A 25,700-nucleotide genomic window follows, 5' to 3' on the forward strand; every position below is an offset into this window, starting at 1 on the left:
GTTGGAGTTTCCACTCACGAACAGAGCTCTTAGCATTAGATTCAGTGTACATGAACCAAGAAAGAAAGAAACAAACCTGATATGGTGCTGAATAAGGGGATCTTAGACATTGAACTTACACCTGATATGATGCAGGGCGACAAAAACCCTATGCACGGGTGTCTATCGTCTGAATTCAAGATTTGGGACTATTGAGAAAATATAATACTCAATTTGTGCGCTATTTATAGATTTCCAATTAAAAATTATGTACATGTGGCCCTAGACCCCACATGTCAGTTATTCATCCTGGAGTACCACAAGAGTACTGTTATTAATAACCAACTTTTTTAAAGGATGTATTGAACTGACTACCTTTGTTATTTTTTGAAACGTACTCAACTGTCTACTTGGTTAATGAAGCTAGTGGTTTTTTAGGAGACAGAGAGTGAAGCTTGCACGAGAAACCTACAAGGGGCCATCATAAGGAGCATGCAGGGAGCAGCATCTGGTCATCGTCAAGCTTGTTGGCCTCCAATCCGGAATAGGCCCGCCCTGAGATCTCGAGGGGCATCTACGCTTCGGTTTCAGGTGGCTCTCTTCTGTCCGATGCGCCTTTTGGCCTCGCCACAGCTGGGAAGATAAGAGCATCTCCAGATAGTCCCCAAATCACAGTTCTTATATAGTTTTTAGAGTCTGGTCCTCATCTCATACCCTCCAAATAATATATCTAACTCCAGCAGAAACCCTTATATTTGAGCCCGCATCCAAGTCTAGAGGGGCTGGTGAGTGGGGCCCATGGATGGAGGGCTCCCTAGAGACCCCCAGGCCTAGGGGGTAAAGGGGGAGATTTGGATGCCTTCCTAGTTTAGAGACTCAAGTAGAGAGCCTGCTGTGGTTGTTTTTCTTTATTTCACGCTTCAAATTTGGGGTAGAGGGTTTGATAGAGGGTCTGCTGGAGTTGTTCTTGGGAGGGCAAGGTATGTCACGGCCAAAGGGAACATGGGCCTCCAACTGTTGAAATGGAAAACATACTAGTTCCAAAAAAAACTGTTCACATTGGTTTATTTAAAAAAAAACAGCTCACGTTGCCATTTCAGTTCAGATAGTTCTTCAATCAAGAGTCCGACCACTTCGCAACCGCGGACTCGTAGTCTTAGTCAGCACATATCCATCTGAAATCTAAATGCGTGTTCACGCAAAGTGGGCAGAATGAGCCTATCTTACTCGGCAAAACCACTGAACTGGAAAACCAGGTGTGCCATGGAGATTTCAAGACAAGCTTCCTCCAAAGCGGTTTTGTGCTACGGCAATACCGACTACTGAATCCCCTGCTATCCAAAAACAATAAAACATCCAGAATGCAGATTACGAGACTCTGAATTCCCAAGATTTGTCTATCTAATCAGGGTGTCGGCAAAGCAATTGGCTTGCACACATCAGCCTCAGCCGTGTCACTACTCACTACTCACCCAGCAATCGAGCATCATGGGGCTCCGCCCCTGCGCCACACCATCGCCACCCCGCCGCGCATCCGATGATCATTGATCACCATCCCTGAACCTGCTCGGCTGAGGTCGCCGTCGCCGAGACAGTGCGTGCCGCCACTCCCAGCCCATGCGGCGCGCCCCAAGCCCGGCCAGTCCTCGCCATCGGAATCGGAAGCTGTGAGCATCTCCTGATCCGCAGGAGCCGTCGCGTCGTCCTCACCGGCAGGTCGCTGACCTGCCGCCGCCGTGCAGCTCCCCCCTGCCACTCGCAGCTCGGAGGGGGGCAAGCCAGGGAGGCAGGCGGGCGGGCTTGGTGGCCGCGCACTCAGCAGGGAAAGGGACCCGACCATGGCCCGTTGGGCACACGATGCACCGAATCTGGGCGGGGCTAGAAAGGAAGCGGGGCGCGGCGGCGTCCACTAGGCTATAGCCTATAGCTAGGCCACTATGGAGTCCTGGAGAATTGGAGAGAGACCCGCCGGCGGCCTGCGTGCGCTCCAGCTGCCATGGTGCCATCGGGATCGGGGAGGGCGCGACACGACTTCAAGCGCAGAGCAGGTTGCAGGACGGTAGGCAGGCGTGTCAGGGATCGGTAAAGCCTGTGGCGTGACTGTGATCCAGGCGGAAAGCTCCGGCTGTTGGGATGGTACCTTCGGATCAAGCCTCCTCCTCATAAATGCTCTCTAACCTGTTCGTAGAGACACAACGAAATAGAGCCAAGCATACCCGAAGGTATCGGATGAACACTAAGAAGCGCAAGATCAAAAATCATGACCTTCAGTCCGAAGGTAACGGATGGCTGCCTAGAAGCGCAAGTACAAACACCAAAACCCTCGGTACGAAGGATACCGCTCCCTTCGTGCCGAAGGTGACGAAGAGTTGCACAGAAGCACAAGTCCGAAGACCAGGACCTTCGGGTCAGGTAATCAATCTCGGGAACGAAGGTGGCGGCTGATTGCTCGTTGATGGAACCATCATGGCTCTGACTCCCGGAGGTACAAGAAGGTTGTTGTAATCTTCGTTGGTTGTAGACATGTGAGTAAGTCGGATTTGTACACCTCTCGAATACGTGAGAAGGTCGGATTTGTAAACCTCTCACCTTGTAATTTTACCCCGGAGCCGGCTAAGAGTGAGCTGTAAATGAGTTGGGAGGGGGCAATTTAGGAAAACCTGGCCGAGGGCTAGAGGTATAAATAGCCCCCTCGCTCTACAGTGTAAAGGGTTGAATTTTCTGATCATTATTGGAGAGTTCGACACCCACTTTCATTGTCATCTTTCTTACTGTTCATGCTCCATGTCTGGGCATCTAAGAAGCAAAGATCCCAACAGCGGCGCCCACCGTTCCAGCACGTAAGACAACCCCCGATGGCCCCAACGAAGAAGAAAGCCACCGCCGGCACTACAAGCACCTCCACTGAGCCTGGCCGCACCCTCGACGGCCCTCAACCGCACCACGAGGGAGCTAACCCACAAATGGAAGACATCACCAACGAAGCTGCTCATGGAGACCTGATTGATAACACTGAAAACACAGAAGCTCATCAACTCACAGAATCAGCACTCAAGCTTAAAGCCCTTGAAATGAAGAAAAAGAACATCGAAGCACAGCTTGCCACCAAAAAGAGGGCACTGGACCAAGCAAACAAACTAGCCGAGGCCAGGCGCAGGCTAGCAGAGATGGAGGCAGAAGTTGAGAGCTTGCAGAAGGCATACCAAGAAATGCCCGAAGGTTCCTCCCAGCAAGAAAACCGTGTCATCCTCCAGACAGCCTTCGCTCATAATGAGAATCAAAGGCCACTGCCGGTCAACCTCCCATTTGACCCAACCTCGCCACTCTCAGTCGCTCTGCAGCGAACTTCATGGCCGCTCGGCTACAAGCCAACACAGCTCCCAAGTACAACGCTACAACAGATCCAACTCAGTTCCTCATGGCTTACGAAGCAACCATCGCTTCGGCCGGAGGTGACGACTCCACCATGGCCAAGTCCTTCGTCATGGCCTGCGAAGGTTCTGTGGCCAACTGGTACTCGTACTTGCCTCCGCAATCAATCAACAACTGGTATCAGCTGAAAGGAAGGCTCCTACAGGACTTCCAAGGTTTCAGAAGGCTTAACGCCAACACTGTAAAAGACTTCAAATGCCCCCAGCATGACCGTGAGCCTCTCTATGACTACTTCCGAAGGTTCGTCCAAAAGAAGGCTCAAATACCAAACTTCCCAGAGAAAGATGCGATAGATAAATGCATCGAGGGTCTCCTGCCTGGCCAGCTTGCTTCCCACCTAATAAGAGAACCTCCGAGGACTCTAGAGGAGATTTATTCAGAAGCAGAAAAATATGCGAAGTCAGACGCCGACCATCGCAGAAGGGTTGAGCAAAGAAGAATCATGCGTCAGGCAGAGAAATACAACCAACAAACATGGCAGCAAGAAAAATAGCCAGCTCACCAGCTCATCTTACCTCTGGAACCTTCGCATGAAGATGAGGATCAGATAACCTTCGAACCCTTCATGACACCACCAGAGTCGGAACCCCAACGCTCAAGCGACAAGCAACCTTCGTCCGAGGCACGGGGCAGAGGTCGTGGACCTTCGCGTGATCCCAAAAAATTCTTCTGTCACTCCCATGGGTCTGACTCCGACCACCGAACAAACCAGTGCCCGGAGAAGAAGAAGACCCTTGACAGAATGGAGGCCGAGAAAAAAGCCAAGCTAGTTGGGCACACTACATGGCTACAGACCCAACCACCCCAACAAATACAGTACACGCAACCTTCGTTCGTTCCACCTCCACCATACACAAGCATACCGCCCACCCATGTTTAACTACAACTACAATCACAATTGACAGCCGCAGCCAAACCATCAAACGCAAACCGTTCAACCCACAACCCAAGCTCAACCCACTCAGGAGCAGCTACCACCCCCCCAGCTCACCCACCAAAACAAGAAAACCAAACCACAAATAGCCAACCCGCGGCACTACCATCCTTCGGCATGATCATGCCCATCTCCAGAGGTTCCACCCTGGACTTCGAAAACAAGAGGCAGCGCAGGGACTACTTCAGGCAAGTCCATTGCATCGTCTCCGAAGGTCCAACCAAGAGAACCCAGTGGTCACACTCTCCTATCACCTTCTCCGAAGAAGGTGTCAACCTCATCAGCTACCCACACACGGATGCCCTCGTCATCGAGGCAAACATTCATGGCTGGAGAATTGGCAAGATACTAGTTGACACTGGCAGCTCTGCAGACATCATATTTTCTGACACCTTCGATAAGATGGGTATTGACCGAAGCCTGCTTCAGCCCTCGGATATCCCCTTAATGGGATTCGGAGGAAAAAGAGTGAACACAATCGGCAAACTATCACTACCCGTGTCCTTCGGAGACACAGCTAATGCAAGAACAAAACACATCACCTTCGATGTGGTAGAGATGCCCTACCCACACAGAGCAATCCTAGGAAGGGGGACAATCAACAAGTTCGAAGCTATCTGTGACACCCTAGGTGTCTGCACAATAAAAACTATATTTGTTTGCTATGCTTCATGTGTGAATTGTTTGAACAAGGGCTTAATTTAAATTTATAAGGGCCTTTGTGTAATTTTGAATTAATGTAGGGTCATTCTTAGAGTTTTATTTGAATTGAATGTGTATATATTGCTTTTGTGGAGGGTGTTTTTGCGAAATGCAGTGCATTTATTACATGGCAGAAAGTTTTGCTTTTAAGTCTAAGTTTAAAGTGATTTTGCATTGAAAAGACAAAATTCCTTGGAATTCAAAATCCCTCCTACGTTTTCAAAAATAGCTCTTGAATCTTTGATCAAATAAATTTTTGCACAACATCAAAGTTGTAGATCTTGAAAAGTTGAACAACTTTCATGTTGGGCACTTTTTCATTTGAGCCCTATTTTAAAAGTTATCTCTACTTTACAGTTTGGTCCCTGAAAGTTTGGAAATTTGTGTTTGGGCCCTTTTCCCCTTCCTCCAGCTCCTCTCCTCTGTTTTCCCCGCCGCCGCTGTGCAGAGCGCCGCCCGCCCGCCGTGGAGAGCCGCCTCCCTGCGCCACCTCCTGCCTGCTAGCCCACGCGTCGCTCCGGAGCTTCCCCACCGCCCTTTGCCATCGCGCTGTGCCCCTCCTTGCTCTGCCACGCGCCCCCGCCGAGCCCAGAGCCGCCCGCGCGGTCGCCACCTCGCCGCCGTGGGGGCGAGCTCGCTGCAGCGGACACCGCCCTCTCCTAGCGCGCGCACGAGCCTTACAAAAACCCCCGCGCTCCATTCCGCTCGTTCTTTCGCTTGCTCCTCGCTCCCACGCCCCAGAACACACCGCCGCCATCCACAGAACACCGGCGAGCTCCACGCCGCCGTCGAACCCACCTCTCCGTAGCTCCTCCGCCCGCGCTGACACCCTAGCGAGCTCCGCCGTGAGCCCGCGCAGCTCCCAGACCACCTCCCCTCTCCCAACCCTCACCGGAGCACCCTCGCCGTCGTTTGCCTCCGCCGCCGTCTCCCTGTCTGCCATGGACCGCCCATCTCCGGCCATCTCTCCACGAACCAAGGGTACCTAGAGCTTCGCCTCGGCCTCCTCTCCCTTTTCCCCCACCTATTCCTCGCCGCCGGCGAGCCTAGACGCCAGATTCGGCGGTCAAACCACCGCCTCCCCTCTCTGACCCGGCCAAGGACCTCGGGTTGGAAGAAACAAAACCCCAGGGGGTTATTTGAATAGTCGTAGACACATATGAATAGTATCTCTAGGGCTCCTTTGTAATTTTTGCAGTGAACTTTGAAATTCAATAGAAATTCGTAGAAAATTCGTAAATTAGCAAATCCAGTTGTTCTGGAATCCTTGAGAGTATCTCTTTGCATTAGAATCAAAATATGATGGTTGTTTATTGCAAGTTTTTCCTGTACAAGTGGATTTGTGTCACTAGGTAAATAAAGACTAGTGGTTTTATCTTTTTCTTAACTGATGATTGAAGCCATGTCTTGCAGTGAAATTTTTATGGTGATTTACTCATGTGACACTAGTATTTCTATAAAATTTTGTGGTCAGTTCTCATGTGTAGCTATTTCTTTGATTTAATCCTTGTTTAGTAGACTTTAATTATGATAAATAGTTTATGCTGTTTATAAATCACGAAAATATTTCGGAGTGATCCTGTTGAATAATTTAGGTTATCCATGAAGTTTGAGCCCCAGTTCATGAATAGAACAGGAGCTAAAAATGAATCTTGTTAATCTGATGTCTATTTTGTTTATTTTCTCATAGTTAATTCTATGTAGATAAAATCATGAAAAATTCACAGTAGCTAGTTCATCCCTGTGTAGGTCTTCTATTAAATTTTGAGCTTTTTTTATTTAGATTAATCTGTGTAATTCAATCTTTTTTTAGGTGTGGTCTAAATGATTGATTTGTTATGAATAAATGGATACATGTTTTGGCATGAATTTTACAGGGTAGTCTACTATGTTCATGTTCTGTTTAGTGTAATTTTTGCTAAATTTATTACTGTTTGTGCTCTGAATTGTTATTTTATTAGCAAACCTTGATTTAATTGCTATAGGAATCAACCACCACTCACTTTATGTAGTATAACTTTCTTGTGCTGTTGATCATGATGCCTTGTGTAGTTAGAATTGTTAATTAACTACTCTATAAACGATTGCCCATGTGTGTATTTGTTTTGTTTGCTTAGCTTCACTACATCGTGAGCGTGTTTATAATACTGTTCTTGCATTACATATAGATACGACTGCTTTGTCGGACGGGACGTACGAGCTGATCCCGGATTCCGAAGAAGGTGATTTCGAAGCTCAAGTGAACACTGCTGTACTAACTGAAGCCCCAGACCAAAGTTCGGAAGAGCCCAGGGCTGAAATAGTTAGTGACTACCAAGAAGGCAAGCCCCGGACATAACCTATATTTCAAATCAACATCATTTACTGTTATTATTTACTTGTGCATTTACAGTTCTTAGGTTTTGAATTGAAACCCTAGATGCATGATCCTAGGAACCTATGTACTGAACACTAGACCTGAGTTCGAATAATTGCTAAGCTTATAGGACCGGTAAAAGTTGAGTGATTGCGTGTCACTCGCGAGCTTTATAGGAACTGCTTGTTTACTTTCTGTTATCAATATAAGGACGACCGACGGGGTTGTGTTCGATATCATGACTTTATGTGAGACCCCGTCTGTGTTGATGAACTTGCTAAGGTCGCGGTGTGTGGTAGTGCTGGTTAAGTTTTTGAGCGTACTAGCCACATGCCGTAAATATGGTACGCGGTAAGCCTAGTAACTGATCGGACCGGGGAGTGGATATACTGACACTCTCTCTTAGAAATAGGTTTTTAATTATGTTTATGTTGATCAACACCACGGGTGCAGGGAGGAAGTTGGTGCCCTGTAGTCGGGGAGAGTGTTCCTATCCACAAGCCGAAAAGAAAGGCAAAAGGTTGTCTGGGAACGACCCGACGGTGTTCCAAACGTGTGTGTTAGGTCTGCCTGGCCAAGTTAACAAATTCGATTCGAATCGTCTGCTTCCCACAGTTTGGGACTGCTTGATCTCTTTGCCACACAGAGTAATAAGAGTAACAATATTATGATCAATCTTGATGTTTGCTTAGAAGTTCTACCATGATTGGATAGTAGTTGCTTACATAGAATGATTAATCAACTAGAATCTTGGAAGCTAAAACTTGAAAGTAAGGACCTACTCTTTATTGCTTTTCAGCAAAAGGAAAACCAGAGCCTCACAGAACCTTGCATAGTCTAGCTAAAGTGGGCTACGTATACCCGCTGACGGTTAAGTCTTGTTGAGTATTAGAATACTCAGCCTTGCTGTTGAAACCCTTTTTCAGGTATGAGTTTCGAGGACCAACTCGCTAGTTTGTCTTGGCCCTGCTCTTTGCCTCCTGGCTGGTCCGTAGAGTGGGATACGTCTTCGGCCGGCAATGACCCTGACAAGTGATACCAGGCTTGGGCTAGCCTAGTATACTTTTATGACGTGTTGTAGCTGTCGTGTTTATCTTCCGCTGTCTCAACTCTGAACTTATAGTTATGGCTTGTATAACTGTTTTACTAAAGTTGGTTTTGTAATAATGGTTTGAACTAGTTTGTAATCCCTACTTTGCCTGTGTTATAAAATTGTGGTTGTAATATCTCTGGACTCGCCTTCGTGCGGGGTATGCTTGTTCGATCCGAGAACCGGTGGTTGTATCGGGACGTTACCCGACAGACCAAGAATTGTTCCGTTTGAAGTGCGTTCGAGCTGGTATTGCCTTTATGGTGATGGCCTGCGCACTTGAGCCGGGATAATTCAGGTGGTTCTGCCACACTATCGTCCATCAGCTGTACTTGTGCATGAAGATTCCAGCCCCCGCGGGGGTCATCACCATCCGCGGAGACCAGCAACATGCACGGGACATTGAGCGGGGATACACCCAAGGCCAAAAAAATGTCCACAACCTTTGGACTGAATCTAAGCCTGATACCTTCAAAGAGCAGCAGAGAGACAGCGAGAAAACAACCTTCGAGGAAGACTGCGAAGTCAAGAAGGTTCCCCTTGACGTGCATCTACCCGACAAAATGGTAACCATCAATGCAACTCTCGAGCCCGAGGAGGAAAAAGAACTCCTTGAGTTCCTCCGCAAGAACCAAGATGTTTTTGCATGGTCAGCAAGTGACCTACGGGGCGTCAGCAGAGACATCATTGAGCACCGTTTGGACATCAACCCAAACATCAAGCCAAAGAAGCAAAAGCTTCGCAAAATGGCAGACGAAAAAGTTGCAGCGGTCAAAGCTGAAGTCCAGAGACTGCTAGATGCAAATGTTATTCGAGAAGTCAAATACCCAACATGGCTGGCAAACACTGTGTCGGTCAAAAAGAAGAATGGCAAATGGCGCATGTGTATTGATTTCACTGACCTCAATAAAGACTGCCCGAAGGATGATTTCCCACTGCCAAGAATCGACAGAGTCGTCGATGATGCGGCAAACAGTCAACTTATGTCTCTACTGGATTGTTTCTCCGGATACCATCAGATTTGGATGAGGAAAGAGGACGAAGAAAAAACAAGTTTCATAACCCCCTTCGGCACCTACTGCTTCGTGAGAATGCCTGAAGGACTAAAGAATGCAGGACAATCTTTTTCAAGAATGTCTTCTATAGTCTTAGAGCATCAACTTAGAAGGAATGTCCTGGCTTATGTTGATGACATTGTTGTAACCAGTTCAATAAGAAGCAACCATGTGGCAGACCTGGCCGAAACCTTCGCAAACTTAAGAAAAGCAGGACTGTCCTTGAACCCCAACAAGTGCATCTTCGGAGTTCACAAAGGAAAGGTGCTAGGATACCTAGTGTCCACCAAAGGCATTGAAGCAAACCCAGACAAAGTAAAAGCTCTTTGGAACATGGAGGAGCCAAAGTCCCTTAGGGACGTACAGAAACTCACAGGGCGGATTGCAGCCCTAAACAGATTCATCCCCCGCTCTGCAGACCAAAGCCTACCATTCTTCAAGGTCCTTCGCAACGCAAACAAATTTGAGTGGGGCCCCGAGCAAAGCGAAGCCCTCCAGGCGCTCAAAAACCACCTACAGAACATGGTCAAAATGACCTCACCTGACCCGAAGGATGTGTTGCTCCTGTACATCGCAGCATCCTACTCTGCCGTCAGTGCAGCGCTCGAGCTCGAGAGAGAGAGCGAAGGAAAAAAGAAGCAACTACCTGTTTATTTCGTATCCGAAGCTCTCGCAGGCTCAAAGCTCCTGTACTCAGAGCTAGAAAAAATCGCATATGCAGTAGTCATGTCTGCCCGGAAGCTTCGACACTATTTCGAAGCTCACAAGATAATAGTGGTCACAGATCAACCTTTGCATGACTTGTTCAGTAACAGAGAGGCCTCAGTCAGAATCGCCAAATGGGCTTCGAAACTCTCAGAGTTTTACATAGACTTCGAAAGAAGAACGGCGATCAAGTCACAAGTATTGGCAGATTTCATTGCCGATTGGACATCCCCAACCTTCAGGGAGGAACCTTCGACTGAAACCTGGATCGTGCACTGCGATGGGGCTTGGTGCAACGACGGAGCCGGTATTGCTGCAATCATAGAGTCTCCTTCGGGAGCAAAAACAAGATACGCAGCACGGCTGACCTTCGGCAACCTCGAATCATCAACCAACAACACCACCGAATACGAAGCCTTGCTCCTGGGGCTTCGTAAAATGAAAGCTCTTGGCCATCAAAACTTCATAGTTAAAACAGACTCGAAGGTCATCAGAGACCACATCGAAAAGGACTCGGAGGCAAGAAAACCAGAGCTTACCGAGTACCTTGATGTCGTTAGATCCATGGAGAAGTATTTCAAGGGCTTCGACATCATTCATATCCCGAGGCACATGAACGACGAAGCCGACAAACTAGCAAAGGCAGCATCAAGAAAGGAGCAGATACCATCGGATGTATTTTTTGAAGAAATCACAGAACCTTCGGTCAAGTCAAAGAAAGAGAAACAAGTCTCAGTCATCTCAGCCGAAGATTGGAGAACACCTATAATGAAGTACCTTCGAGGAAATATCGAGCTGCTAAATGAGAAAGAGGAGAAGAAAATGTTCCAAAGAGCGAGGGGCTATGTTATCTCCGAGGGAGAGTTGTTCAAGTCAGGTGTAACCAGCCCATGGTTAAAATGCATCTCAATAACCGAAGGAATCGAGCTCCTCAAGGAAATTCACTCCGGGTTTTGCGGTTCACACATTGGCTTCAGACAACTTGTATCCAAAGCCTTCAAGCAAGGATTCTTCTGGCCAACGGCGCTGAAGGATGCTCAGCACATAGTGAAAACCTGCAAAGCATGCCAAATGATGGGTCCAAAGTCCTCAAAACATTCGGAGCAAACTCAGCTGATACCTCCAACCTGGCCTCTTCAAAGATAGGGAATTGACCTAGTGGGACCTCTACCCACAGATCAGGGAAACTACAAGTACGCAGCAGTTGCTGTCGAGTACTTTACAAAGTGGATCAAAGCCAAGCCACTAATCAACATAACCTCAGAAACAATCAAAAAATTCTTTTGGCAGAACATCATCTGCAGGTTCGGGATCCCAAGGGAGATCACCATAGATAACGACAAACAATTTGATTCACAGCTCTTCAGAGAATTCTGTTACAGCGTGGGCACGAAGGTAATCTTTGCCTCGGTGTATCACCCGCAATCCAATGGTGCCGTCGAAAGAGCCAATGGCATCATCTTCGGCAGCATCAAAAAGTGCTTGTTCGAACAGAAAAAAGGAAAATGGGCCGATGAACTCCCGAAGGTCATCTGGTCCCACAACACATCAGAATCAAGAACCACCAAGTTCACCCCATTTAGGCTACTCTACGGTGCCGAAGCAATGACACCGGAGGAACTTAAAAACCGAAGCCTAAGGGTGACTCACCAAGTTGAGGCCGTCCCCTCGGATGACAAAGACCTCATGGAACTGGACATCCTACAAGCTTCGGAAAACCTAGAGAAGTATCAACAAGAAACCACAAAATGGAGAGACAAGGAGATCATGAAAAAGGGCATATCAATCGGAGACTGGGTACTAAAAAGGAAGCCAAATGCCGAAACCTCCGGCAAACTTCAACCCAAGTGGGAAGGACCATTCCTAGTAATCAAAAGCAACAGGCCAGGGTCATATCACTTGTCTGACGCCGAAGGCAATGAGCTGCAGCATCCTTGGAATGCCGACAGCCTCAAAAAGTACTACATTTAAGCTTGTAAAAAGGTCGCATCGCGAATCTATAAGCGATCGTGGACCTTCGCATCTATTTTCAGTTATTTCTTACATTGTAAACGGGCCGTACTCTTTTCCTCACAAGGGGAAACTCCGCACAGGAGGTGAGGTTTTTGACGAGGCGGACCCAGTGTAAACAATCTCAATACAATGAATTTTCCCCAAACAGTGTCACTCTCGCCTAAGCAGCCAAAATGGCAAGCTTCGGCAAGCATCTACATGCTAAACAAAACAGTAAGTTAGCAAAGTATGCAGAATCCGCAAACTTTGCATACTTATCAAAACAAACGCACAACAAGTGCAAAAACGCCAAGGGGCTTCGACCTTTCAAAAGGTCCGAACCAAAAAACCTTCGGCACAAATGCACAACAAGTGCAAAAATGCCAAGGGGCTTCGACCTTTTAAAAGGTCCGAACCAAAAAACCTTCGGCACAAATGCACAACAAGTGCAAAACCGCCAAGGGGCTCAAAAGGTCCGAACCAAAAAACCTTCAGCACAAGCGCACAACAAGTGCAAAAACTCCAAGGGGTTTCGACCTTTCAAAAGGTCCGAACCAAAAAACCTTCGGCACAAACGCACAACAAGTGCAAAAACGCCAAGGGGCTTCGATCTTTCAAAAGGTCCGAACCAAAAAAACCTTTGGCACGAGCGCAAAACAAGTGCAAAAACGCCAAGGGGCTTCGACCTTTCAAAAGGCCCGAACCAAAAAACCTTCGGCACAAACGCACAACAACTACAAAAACGCCAAGGGGCTTCGACCTTTCAAAAGGTCCGAACCAAAAAACCTTCGGCACAAACGCACAACAAGTGCAAAAACGCCAAGGGGCTTCGACCTTTCAAAAGGTCCAAACCAAAAAACCTTTGGCACGAATGCAAAACAAGTGCAAAAACGCCAAGGGGCTTCGACCTTTCAAAAGGCCCGAACCAAAAAACCTTCGGCACAAACGCACAACAAGTACAAAAACGTCAAAGGGCTTCGACCTTTCAAAAGGTCCGAACCAAAAAACCTTCTGCACAAACGCAAAACAAGTGCAAAAACGCCAAGGGGCTTCGACCTTTCGAAAGGTCCGAACAAAAAAAATATTCGGCACAAACACACAACAAGAGCAAAAACTCCAATGGGCCTTTCAAAGGCTACGAACCAAAAACCAACGACAAAAAGAGCACAATAAGTGCAAAGCGAAGGCCAATAGGCTACCTCGGAAAAATCGAAAGATGGATGCCAAAAGGGGGGGCATTTTTTCCACAAGAACCCTCGGCACCCATCATTCGATCTACCCGAGACAAAAGAACTAAACCAGTCGAGGACAACAGCGCGCAAGGAAGGGGGGGACGTTTTTCCCAAAAATGTAACACTTCCGCGCGTTGACTCGACTGGTAAACAAACTATATATCGAAGTACAGCAAAAAGAAACTACGTCCGGGCAACGACTTGGTAGAAAGGGGGGAGACGTTTTTCCAAGAAAAACTACCCTAACAAGCGTCGCCCCGAACAACAACAATTTGCCTCCCGAAGGACCTTCATCATACCTATTCCGAAGGAAACTCGCCCCTGCCAAAAGCAGCCTTCGAAAAGGATCCCCTGGGACAACACGCTGGCAAGGGGGGGACACTTTTCTCCAAAACCACAATACCCGCGTGCCGCCCAGTCGTACCTTACCTAGCAAACCCACGGAAGGATTACAACAGAAAGGGAGACGTTTCTCTCAAGACACATAGCACCTCGAAGGATGCACAAACACAGCACCTTGAAGGATGCACGAAATAAAGCACCTCGAAGGATGCACAAAACATAGCACCTCGAAGGATGCAAAAGCATAGCACCTCGAAGGATGCACAAACATAGTACCTTGAAGGATGCACGAAATAAAGCACCTTGAAGGATGCACAAAACATAGCACCTCAAAGGATGCACAAAGCATAGCACCTCGAAGGATGCACAAACATAGCACCTCAAAGGATGCACGTAATAAAGCACCTCGAAGGATGCACAAAACATAGCACCTCGAAGAATGCACAAAACATAGCACCTCGAAGGATGCAAATAACACAACACCCCGAAGGATGCACTCATAAAGGAAACCCGAAGGATACTCAATAAGAAGTCACTACAAAGGCAATCGCGAAGGTCACATTTAGACAAAGGAGCAAAACATATCACAATGAATTTCTACCGGACTAGCTCAAATATTCCGCAACGCTGCATCCAGGACGAGCAAAGCTAAAAGCCTCTCAGCTCATCAATACCATAGCGTTGTTCAAATCCTGCACCATGGCAATATTTACAGACCAAAGTGCCAGAAAATTACCAAAGAAAACTACAAACTAATCTCTAGACCTGAGCCCCCGACGAACCAGCGGCGCCATTCCCTGAAGGAGACCTCCGATCCTCGGACATTCGATTCACTTCCGAAGGATGATCAGGAGTCGCCCCCTGCACCAAATAGACGAAACCAAACAAAAACAAACAAAAGAAAAAACGAAAGGTTGCTGAATCCAACCCTACATCAGCAGCTGCGGCCGCCAGAGTCCGAACGGCAATCTTGCCAGACGTTTCCCAGAAATGCTCAAAAAACGCAGCCTTCACCTCTTGAACTCTTGCCACCTCCACTCCAAGCCTTCGTAGGGTACATACTGAAAATCATCCAGTCGGGCAAGATCAACTGCGCCGGCACGAAGAAGATTTCCAACAATCCCCTCGAAGGAAACAGAGGCCGCGTTGTCATTTGCAATGCTCATCACCTCACCGAGACCCTCGAATTCCGACAGCAACCAGTCCAAAAGCAGAAAGAAAACTTGGGGACCTTCGACTGGCTCAGGCAAGGGCAAAGGCTCCGCCCCAAGGGCAGCAAGAGCCTTCTTGTACTCTTGGTACACTCCATCGGCTCGCCTGGCGACCTCGGGTAGGACCCGCTCGAGTTCATTCAATTTAGCCTGAACCCACTCCAGTTCGGTGATCCTACCCTTGAGGGCAACTTTCTCGTTAGCATCCCCCTCAACGGTCCTCCGAAGGCTCTCTAGAACCTTCTCGTTATCCGAAGCAGTGGACTCCAGCTTCGAGCACTTAACCTTCAGTTGCTGGTTCTCCTCTCTCAGAGCGAGAACCTCCGCCTCAGCTCGCCGCAGTTTGTCAGCCAGACCTAATCTCTCGGTGGAGCTTTTCTCCCGAAGGTCCGCATCTGCCTTAGCCTTTTACAATAACATTCGGCTGGCATGAGCAAGCTTCTTGCTCAACTCGGCAACGATAAAGGCGGTGTCAGAGGTAGACGTCTCTGCCACGGCTGCATTAAACTCTGAGACAAAAACAAAATCACCTTCGGGAACACTAAAAGACTGATCAAAAGCTAAAAATGAAAAAAAAGGCAACTCACCTTTCTCTAGGGGGAGAATCCCAGTCGTGCCAGGCCCATGCATCACAGCCAAGAGCTGCTACATTGACGCCGACACAGCTGCAAAAAGTAACATAAGTAGAAACCCCTTCGAGAGCGACGAACTAGTTAGGTAATCAGGAAAAGCCAAGTAGGTGAAACTTACCAGACTCGTCGAAGGTCATCCCCTCCAAAGCCTCCACCTCCTTGTCCGAAGATGGAGCAGAGGAACCACCAGGAGCCTCTCCTCCTCTAAGCGCCATCAGCGTCTCACCAACCAAGATTCCCCCCTCCTCGATGTTCAACACAAGAACAGGCTGCGCATCCTTCGGCGCCGGAGCCGGTTCCTTCAGGGCTCCAGCAGTCGAGGCAGCCACCCTCGTCACGGGTGGCTTCGGAAGGTCCGAAGGCCTGGACCCAGTCTTAACAAGGCTTTGAATCCTCTTCCTTTTCATCGTACCTTCGGAGGAACAATGAAGATTAATCAGCGCTTTAGCCACCTCAACCCGACAGTCGGAACCGAAAAGCATGGTCCCGTACTCATCGCTGAGATCATAACGGGATCTAAAAAGCCTCCCCTCGGGAACTACGATCTCCCCGCCCATCGTCCCCATGAGCTCTTCCATGAATGAGGGCGTACCACTGTCGCCCGAAGAAACGTCCTCATCTCGCGCCTTCCTCTTGGCTCTCTCAGCCCTCGCTACAGAAACCTTCGTGCTCGAAGGTTTCCGACCACGCCCGCGTCCCCGCGTGCCAGTAGCCCCGGAGCTCCCCGCCTCCTCCACCTTAGCCTTGCCCCTAGATTTTGACTCAGGAACCTCCGAACCAACGTTCCCCGGCGGCGTCATTCTTGGAATGGCGTTCGCCGGAACCGGCCGAGGCTCGTAAGCGACACCCATATCAGCCAAGCACCGGTTCAATCGAAGGTTCCCTCCGCACACCTCCACCAAAGAAAGATACTCCTTTTTGTTCCAAGGGCCCAGTATCTCAGCCTGCCGCTCCAGCTCATCCACAATAACTTCGTCACTGGGACCCTCGGGCCTCCGAAGCCCAAAAACCGGAGAAGTCACATGATACTTCAAACCAACAAAACGCTTACGCTCGAACCTCGACGGAGACCAGCCAGCAGCAAGTGGCCAAACCTTCGCAGCCAGAAATTCCTCGACAGCATCCCTGCCACCACAAACTTGGCAAGCCGTCATGAAGGCCTCCAGGCACGATTTGAAACATGGCTCGCGCTTGCTGAAGGCAGGCTGATAGACGTGATCGAACATCTCAATATCCAAAGCAAGCAGATACTTCTCCTCACCAGAACCTTTGGGGTCAGGGAAGCCAATCTTGGCGTAAAACCAATATCCTAACCAGTTCCCCTCCCACTTGTTCTTGTAAGCTATCGAGAGCATAATCTTTAACAGACCGGTCCTTTTGTTCGGCTTACGAGGAACGAAGGTGCAGCAGCCGTTCTGAACCTCGCTAAGCTCCAAATCATCATCTACATAGACCTTACGAGGCTGGCAGTGCAGCTGGAAAAGCCTACAAAAGGCATCCACAGACACTTCCCCTCCGAAGCTCCGCACCACCCAGAGAAATTTGGCCAATGCAACAATCCCGTTCGGGGTAAAGTGATGTAGCTTCACATTGAATGGCTCCAAAAGCTTCGGCACAATTGGATCCAACGGAAGTCTAAGCCCTGCTGTAAAAAATCCTTAAAGACCACAAGTTCGCCGGTCTCCGGTAGAGGAATCAATTCTACCGCCGGAGGTCGACAAACCCCCTCGGCGAAATAGCCCTTCGTAACGTAGAAGTCTATCATGCTCTGAGATATGGCAGATGACTCGAAAAGCAAAGTCTTACGTTTCTCCGGAGCCATCAGTTCCGACACGTCCGCGGACACCGCCGAAAGACTCTCGCTAGATTGCTGCTACTGCTGCTAAGACGGCTGCGAACCACCAACCTCTCCTTCGGGAGCTGCACCTGAGTCTGCACGAAGAATCGCCCTCTTAATGAATGCCATATCTACAAAAAAAAAAACAAAATCAAATTAGAAACAAAGGCTCAAACGAACCTTCGATCAACCTCGCTGTTTGTTTAGTGCGAGCCATGAGCTGCAAAGCTACTTACACCGAAGAAAACAAGCAGCCTGATTCGCACGAAAGAAAAACCTTCGGAAAAAGCGCTTTATAGCCGAAAGCGTCGAAGGTAAGCCAAGCTCGAGAGGGCACAGGCTCCCCCCCCCCCCCCACCTCCGCTTTTATAGGCGGTAAAAAGCAACAGTACCAACGGTAAAAACGAGGAGACGGCCAATCAAGTGGCCCAAACAGAGCCCGACACGTACACAACAAAAACCAACCGTTGCAGCCGACGGTTCAGGAGACGTTTTTCCTCGGGAGCTTACCGAAGGTTACGCGCAATCTTCTTCATTAACAAGGGTTCGGACCGTCGGCTTCTGACCTCACCCTCGAGGGGCTACTGTTGGGGATTGGACCTTCGGGTCAAGCCCTCACCCTCAGAAATGCTCCCTAACCTGTTTGCAGGGCCACAACGAAATGGAGCCAAGTATACCCGAAGGTATTGGATGAACACTAAGAAGCGCAAGCTCAAAAACCATGACCTTTGAGCCGAAGGATATCACCTTCTGTAGGCCGAAGGTAACGGATGGCTGCCCAGAAGCGCAAGCACAAACACCAAAACCCTCGGTACGAAGGATATTGCTCCCTTCGTGCCGAAGGTGACGAAGAGCTGCACAGAACCACAAGTCCGAAGACCAGGATCTTCGGGTCAGGTGATCAACCTCGGGAACGAAGGTGGCGGCTGATTGCTCGTTGATGGAACCTTCATGGCTCTGACTCCCGGAGGTACCCGAAGGTTGTTGTAACCTTCGTTGGTTGTAGACACGTGATTAAAACGTGAATATGTGAGAATGTCGGATTTGTACACCTCTCGAATACGTGAGAAGGTCGGATTTGTAAACCTCTCACCTTGTAATTTTACCCCGGAGCCGGCTAAGAGTGAGCTGTAAATGAGTTGGGAGGGGGCAATTTAGTAAAACCTGACCGAGGGTTAGAGGTATAAATAATCCCCTCTCTCCACAGTGTAAAGGGTTGAATTTTCTGATCATTATTGGAAAGTTCGACACACACTTTCATTGCCATCTTTCTTACTGTTCATACTCCTTGTCTAGACATCTAAGAAACAAAAATCCCAACACCGGCTTGGCCAGCGCACACACAGACACACTGGATGCCTGGACGGGACAGCGAGCAGTTGGAGACTTGGACAGCGGCGGTGGGAGGCGTGTGAGCTGAGCTCGGGGGTCGGGGCAGCGCCGGCGGTGGCCTCGGTTCCGGCGAACACGCGCCGGTGAGCCGAGACGGCCGCCTAGTCTCTGCACTACTACTCGATGCCCATGCGGTTACAGGTCGCAACAGAGCGCTGATCAGAGTAGTGTGCTGCAATTCTGTGCTGCCTCACGATGATGATTCGACAAAGGGTGTCCGTCGTCAGCCGAGACCGAGATCGACGGGACAGGTTAGACCAGCGGCGGGCGATCGATCAGCGTACGCGAGAAAAGACGGGGACCGGGCACAGGCGACGAAACGGGCGGTGTTCCGGAGCATGTACGGGGGCATGGAGGTCTACTGCTTCGAACCACTCCTCCTGGAGTCCTGGGACGAACCCGGCGGCCGTCGGGTGATCGTGAGCTTCGTGATGGTGCCTTGGCACTGAAGAAATGGGTGGCCGGACTCCGTGCGCTGCACCTGGGCGATCTGCAACAGGGATGGATCGTCTGCTGGGGAAGGGGAAATGCTCCGACCTGACTCGGATGGAGATGGAGATGGAGATGTAGCCCCCATGTGAGCATAATTGGGAGGAGATGGGCGCCAACGGGAGGTCTGTTCCCCTTTGTCCCGGAAGAGACAAGACTGTCGTTGAACTTTCATGGCAGGAATGGAGATGCTCCGGAGCAAAATTCAGAGCGCCCACAGCATGCTTGGCTGTGTTTAGTTGCAAAATCTCTCTCCAAATTTCACTATTCATCTATCACATCAAATCTTTTGCCTGCATAGAGTACTAAATGTAGGTAAAAAAAACTAATTGCATAGTTTTGATGTACGTTGCGAGACGAATCTTTTGAGCCTAGTTAGCCTATGATAAGACAATATTTACCACAAACAAACGAAAAGTGCTACAGTTACAGTATCCTATGTAACCCTTTTTATCAACTTTTTGCGGATCTAAACACAGCCCTTGTATGCCATATCAGTCAGACAGTTACTGCAAGTTGGAAGGGCAGTATTTTGAGCCAACCATCAAGTTGATGGGGAAAATATGGACTAGATCTTGGAGGGACAAACTTGTTCAGCAAAAACAAGCTTCTATTCAGGCTTTTGAAACAGCGGAGTACACAACGGCAAACTTCCCACCAAAAGAACCGCTATATCTACTGTACTGATTGTGCACACTGCAAAGGTGCCATAACAACCAAGGAAACTCTACTGAAATACATGAGGATGAAAAACTATCATCTCATCAAGCATTTCGCTCGGACGATACAACCACTAGCAAACTATACAGAAGGCGGTTAGTTTCATACCATGTACAAGGAGTCAAGGACTACTCAACGTTCCACTAAAAAGGACTACCAACTCGAACAAACTTTGACAGTTTTCAAAACAGTGTGAGTGACCGAGGTTTGGAGAAGATGTTCAACTTCTTTTGGAAAAACCGGGACGACTTTGATACTGGCTGCTTGTGAACAGAGTTGTCCGGGGCATCCTGTGCCACGTCCGTGGCAGCCACTTCTTGTGAACATGAGTTAGTGAACTGGTCGCTTCGCCTCATGTCCCTGAGAAGATGGAGCAGCTTGATCGAACAGCTTTTGGCTTCTTCGGTTCCATTCACTGACAAGTCCACTAGGGCAGGGATCACACCTTCCTTCATTACAAGTAGACAGTCCTCGATGCAACGGGAACATATTTCCAGAAGGATAACCACTGCATGCTCTCGTTCTTTAGGGCTTCCTATGTCCAGATATTCTGCAACAGAAGCAAGACACCGGTTGGTTCTTGTAATACGAGCTGCACCTTCTTCCATGTCACATAAATTCCGTAAAATCTCCAAACAGCACTCAACGAAGCTTCCTTCAGAGAAAATGGGAACAAGCTTTGAGATTATTCCCATTGAAACTAGAGAAGATCTTATATCAGCATCACATGAAAGCTCACAGATAATCTTTAGGGCAAGTTCAAGCCCTTCATTATCTTCAGATGCCAGTATTTTGAACAATGGAGGAGTAACAACGGAGGCCATCACATGAGACCTTGGACTGCTCAAGTGCCGAACCAGCTCATGTAGTGTCAACAAAGCTTCAACTTTTAACTCAGAGTCAAGGAAGGATATGATCAGATGAAATGCATCTTCGTTCATAGATGGAACCTTAGCCCTACATGTAAGAAAAGATATGTTTGAAAATAATCTCATGAAATATCATGTATGATAAGTAACCACCCAATACCAACAAGAAAACAGAACCCAAATATAGTGCTAGAGCAGGAAGATTTTAAAGGCCTACTTTGCCCTTTTATACTAAATGTTGGAAACACATAGATGTTACTGAACCCCCAACATAATAGTAAGAAAGTGATGGTGCAGATTTAGAAGAATAAGTGATCTTACCTGCTATTGGAAAGGAAAGCAAGAAAAAATTGAAATCCAGCTTTCTGAGCTTGGACACTGTGGCTGCCAGTATCATTTCTCAAGAATTCAAGGAATGCTTCTACAAATCCATTTGAAACCATAACGTATGAAACCTCATTTTCATAATCAAGAACATTCTTCAGATCTTTTACTGACTTGTCTTGGAGTTCTAATGGGAGCATGGAAAGCTCATGAAAGAACCTCAGGAACATCTCCTGGTTGAAGTGGTGGAACGACAGATACTTTTGATAGTCAGTGTTCCAAGAGAACTGAGAAATATTTTTTGAATCCTCCATGTCCCTAGCATGGGATGCATTAGAGACATAACTGGCATCGGACAATGCAAAAGATGTATTGCTGTGGTCAATCGCAAAACTGATGTCCTTTCTAGCAATGAGAGGTACAGAAACATTGTGCAAACTTGACATAGAGTAACCATGCAATTGCTCTGGTATGTAACTGTATGCACTTTCACTTGGAGGAATAAAATCGGAAAGCGTAAAACCATGCTCTTTGCACCAATTGCAAATTAGATCTCTCATGCAGGTATTTGGGATCATGGAGAAGTTCTCTAGCTTCATCTGTGTCCTAGGACAAGTATCATATCCTTCATTGAACCATCTCTCAATATTTTCTCTTTCATAAGTCTGTCCAGATGTTATTATAACAGGATCATGCAATAGCTTTGTTGATATTGGGCAGCAGAACTCCGCAGGCGGAGTTGCGGCTCCAGACATACTACTGTGATCTTCATAAATCTGAAAGTCCGTTGGTGTGTAGCATTTTTCAGGAGGGCTGGCATCACTGGAAGTTGTGCTTGGAGTTAAAGACTGACTTTCAGATTGTAAATTCTCATTCCGTTCACCAGTCTCTGATCTGACGCTCTTTCCATACTTCTTAATGAGGTACAGGAAGAACTTAAGGACCCCCTCCTTTTTTGGATCATTACCGTTAACCTTGTCAAGCAGCTTCTTGATTGCTCGTCTTTCAATTAAGAGAGCTTTAGGAGATGTCAGGCCCAACTTCGAAGCAGCCTGCAGGAATGTCTCAAGTTCTAATTCTTCACTTGCATCAGACTGCCGGAGCATCTGTAAAATGGCTTTGCCAGCCTCTTCTTCCATCGGATCAAGAACAAATTTGACATCCCGGAGATCATCGTGAACTTCGGCAATCTGTATGCAGTAATGTAATAACAATCAATATTGCAATAGATGAACCTAAATGATGAAGCAATATATTCTCATGCATAGGTCCACAGAATGCCTACAAGTGAATATAAGCACATTCTGGTTGTTGTAGTTCACAGCAGGTAAAATGCAGGCATGGTATTTATTCTATAAGCTATTAGAACATAATATGGCGATTGGACAAGTCGATCATAGTAGCAAAAATTGAACTAATTGGTACAGACAAAATAGACTAAAACAGCAAACCACATCAGCTAACCTGATTAGCAAGTGCTGGTGGAACCATATTCTGAATAAGGAACAAACTCCGCCTAAGTGAGTCCCTGATCCTTTCACATCTTGCTACAATCGCCTCTCCAGTAATAGCCTGAATCATGGATATCCAAAATCGTCAAACATTTTTCTTAAAAAGAGAAAACATTAAAACAGTATAGATAGGTGAGCAGAATATTTAGTTCCAAAAAGACAACGTACCAAGTAGAGCTTACTACACTCAATGCAGTGTAGAGTTATGAGTTTCCCTTTCTCAACAACATTATATAAGTTGCATAATTCCTGTATGCCTGCTTTACAACCTGGTCGAGCTGCCTCTATTGACGGAAGAATAGAAGAGACCTTATCCAACATCGTTGTCAGCTCATTACACATTGCGCTATGAACCTAAAAGAGCAAAACAGAAAAACATGAATCACATTAACAATAATGGAAAGAACAAACTTGAATTTTACACGTCCAGAGAAACAGATCTATAAAATAATCTAAAAGATGAATCAAGCTTCCAGCAATGAAACGAAATCATAGAAAAAAAAATCTTGGTAAAAATGATCTCCTCTTTAATGTCAGGCACTAGACATTCAAACACAAGGATTCATGCCTTTAACCGAGAACTGGCAGGGGATATCGTGTAACAAATCCAACAGTTTGCTTGTGTTTAATTTCATGATCAGCCAGGACACAGAAGCAACATTAGCATAATGAAAAGAAATATTAACAAGTTACCATTGGCAAAGGCGCAAAGAGTGTTCGTACTTGCATAATAGTGCCACACGGCCGTACAGTTCATGTTTGAATGGAAAATGAAAGAAGTAGTGCAAAAAAAGAGGCACAATAATTTACCTTTGGGCAAGATTTGCGCTGAGATATACCCATCACTACATTGTTTCTGTTTGCCATTCACAAAAGAGGTTGCCAATCTTTGATCTCAGCAGTCCTAACAATATTAAAATGTCAGAAAGAACCCGGAGCAAAATCATATCAGATCCTAGTACAGTCATAACTGAATGGTTAGTTGCTTGCAACTTATGAAGGATTGAATAGTGAAGTCAAACAAAAATGTCTAATCTCAAAGGATATGATGGCTCCGTACAAGGGAAAGTCAAATTTGCTTTGCATCATTTGCATAGCGTAGAATGTTTGACTACTGTTATTTACCTTTATCCTGAGCTTAAAAAATCAAATTTCAGGGTTCATGCTATCAATATTTATAGCAATTATGTAACACCGATAATTCACAGATTCAATCTGCAATAGACAAGTTGTCAGCTATCGAACTAAACACAGTTTACAGTTACAGAGTCAACTGTTTACCTAAATAACATTTTGAACAAAGGTCAACATTAGCATTCGTTGACCCAATAGTCAATCCTTGCGATCTTGTGATCCATTGCTAAATGGAGGGGGTGCTAGTCTCATTCACCCACCATAGGCGGAAGTCAATTAATTGGTCAAAATCTGCTTTTGCTCTTTATAACATTGAAACATTTCGAAAGAACCAACTGTGATTTATTTCAGTTGAACTCCCAACCATAGGTAAAAGGTGACTAATTTATGAACATAATATTTTTCTATTGCATATTGAGACTGAATTAAAATAGTTTGAGCTAAGTGTATATTCACTGCAATAATTTATCTCCTTGAGGCAATACATAGGTGTTGATATGTATTATTCATATTTGTGTATTGAATCAAAACGATAGCAATAAGCATTTGACCTTTTTTTTGCCTAAAGAAAAGTCTTCTAAAACCAATTTGCCAAAATTTGTATATAACCAAACATTTTTGAGTTTGGACCTCCCATTGCATCAACTGCACTTATCCATGCCTCAACACTGGTGCCTCAAAAACTTAGTTCTATTAACCCATAGCTACATCTTGCAGGTGTTATGCCAGCTGCAACGGAAAACTAGATAACCCAGATTTATTCATGTAACACGATTCCCCATCAATTGCATCTTGTAAGTACTTCCATAGAGTTAGATGACACGATACGGCTATTTGGACACCATGGGTCAAAAATGGGAGGCTGGCCGAGTACTCGTGCAGGAAAAAAATACTAGTAGAAGAAGAGACCGGTACAAAACGACCCTTTTTTGTTCTGTGGTAAGGTGTCGACCTAGAACTAACAAAGGTGGGGTTTCCAGGTCCCAGTAAAGAACAGGACAGGAATAGACGAACAATTTATTACTCGATGTAAATACAAAAATCAGCTAGCAGGACCGCTCATCTCTCTTGGAAATGACAGCAATCCTTATCTGTTCTAGAAACAGAACAATCTTCTGAACTTGCTTAGTTTTTTTTTTTTTTGAAAATTGAACTTGCTTAGTTACTAGAGAGGGGAAAGGCTGCAGAGGACACAGGACAGAACACCCAAACAAACAAACAATCATCAACCAGTCCCTTGGTATAATAAACAGAGCATAAGTTGAGAGGATGGCAACCAACCTTCTCGACTTCTCGCAAGGATCTCCCCGTACTTGGTGGACGAATCGATCAGACCAATGAATCCAGAGGCCGAGGGCGCTCTCCGAAACTCAGACGGCGCGCGCAGGTAACCAAAAGGATTGTCCTTTCTAACCCTGGAGCATCAACATGGAAACCCTCCCGCAATCACGAGATGAACCAGACGTATAAAGAGAAAGCGAAGGAGAAGGGAGGCCAGGCCACGAACCACTCAGAAAACAGGCTTCTTTGCCCGCAGCGCGAGGATTCCTCCCGGCTCAGCCGATCGTGGACAGCGGCGGCCCGACGGCTTCCTCCCCACCTGTTCACCTCGCACCAGCAGACCCGCACCTGGAGCAGCGGAGATGGATAAAGATGGCGCCCGCGCGGAGAGGAGAGAGGGAGGGTGGGAGGGCCGACGGGGTTCGCTGAAGAAATGATGAGAGAGGGGGGGGGGGCGCGACGGGGCCAGTGAGCGCACAGC

General features: G+C 47.2%; 1 protein-coding gene across 2 annotated transcripts; it reads right to left on the reverse strand.

The window, feature by feature from the left end:
- Nucleotides 1-19,961: 19,961 nt before the first annotated feature.
- LOC120656959 (U-box domain-containing protein 6-like) lies at nucleotides 19,962-25,700 on the reverse strand. 2 transcript variants are annotated; one of them, XM_039935200.1, is made up of 7 exons: nucleotides 25,446-25,700; nucleotides 25,220-25,353; nucleotides 23,615-23,708; nucleotides 22,973-23,158; nucleotides 22,758-22,865; nucleotides 21,291-22,483; nucleotides 19,962-21,057 (listed from the first exon to the last, which is right to left on the reverse strand). In XM_039935200.1, the coding sequence occupies exons 3-7, from the start codon at nucleotides 23,669-23,671 to the stop codon at nucleotides 20,283-20,285; spliced, it is 2,319 nt and encodes a 772-aa protein (XP_039791134.1). In that variant the 5' UTR covers nucleotides 23,672-23,708; nucleotides 25,220-25,353; nucleotides 25,446-25,700; the 3' UTR covers nucleotides 19,962-20,282. The 2 variants fall into 2 exon arrangements, with proteins under 2 accessions (XP_039791134.1, XP_039791135.1); XM_039935201.1 differs by having other exon boundaries at nucleotides 23,615-25,353.

Source organism: Panicum virgatum, chromosome 1N (genome assembly GCF_016808335.1).
Source record: "Panicum virgatum strain AP13 chromosome 1N, P.virgatum_v5, whole genome shotgun sequence".
Taxonomy (NCBI): domain Eukaryota; kingdom Viridiplantae; phylum Streptophyta; class Magnoliopsida; order Poales; family Poaceae; genus Panicum; species Panicum virgatum.

Excerpts from the sequence above, each read along its gene's own strand:
- LOC120656959 (XM_039935200.1), bottom strand. The coding sequence starts at position 23,671 with ATGGCAAACAGAAACAATGTAGTGATGGGTATATCTCAGCGCAAATCT. Across the intron at positions 22,866-22,972 it reads AGTGTAGTAAGCTCTACTTG|GCTATTACTGGAGAGGCGAT; the intron begins GTACGTTGTCTT and ends TCCATGATTCAG. Across the intron at positions 22,484-22,757 it reads CACCAGCACTTGCTAATCAG|ATTGCCGAAGTTCACGATGA; the intron begins GTTAGCTGATGT and ends TACTGCATACAG.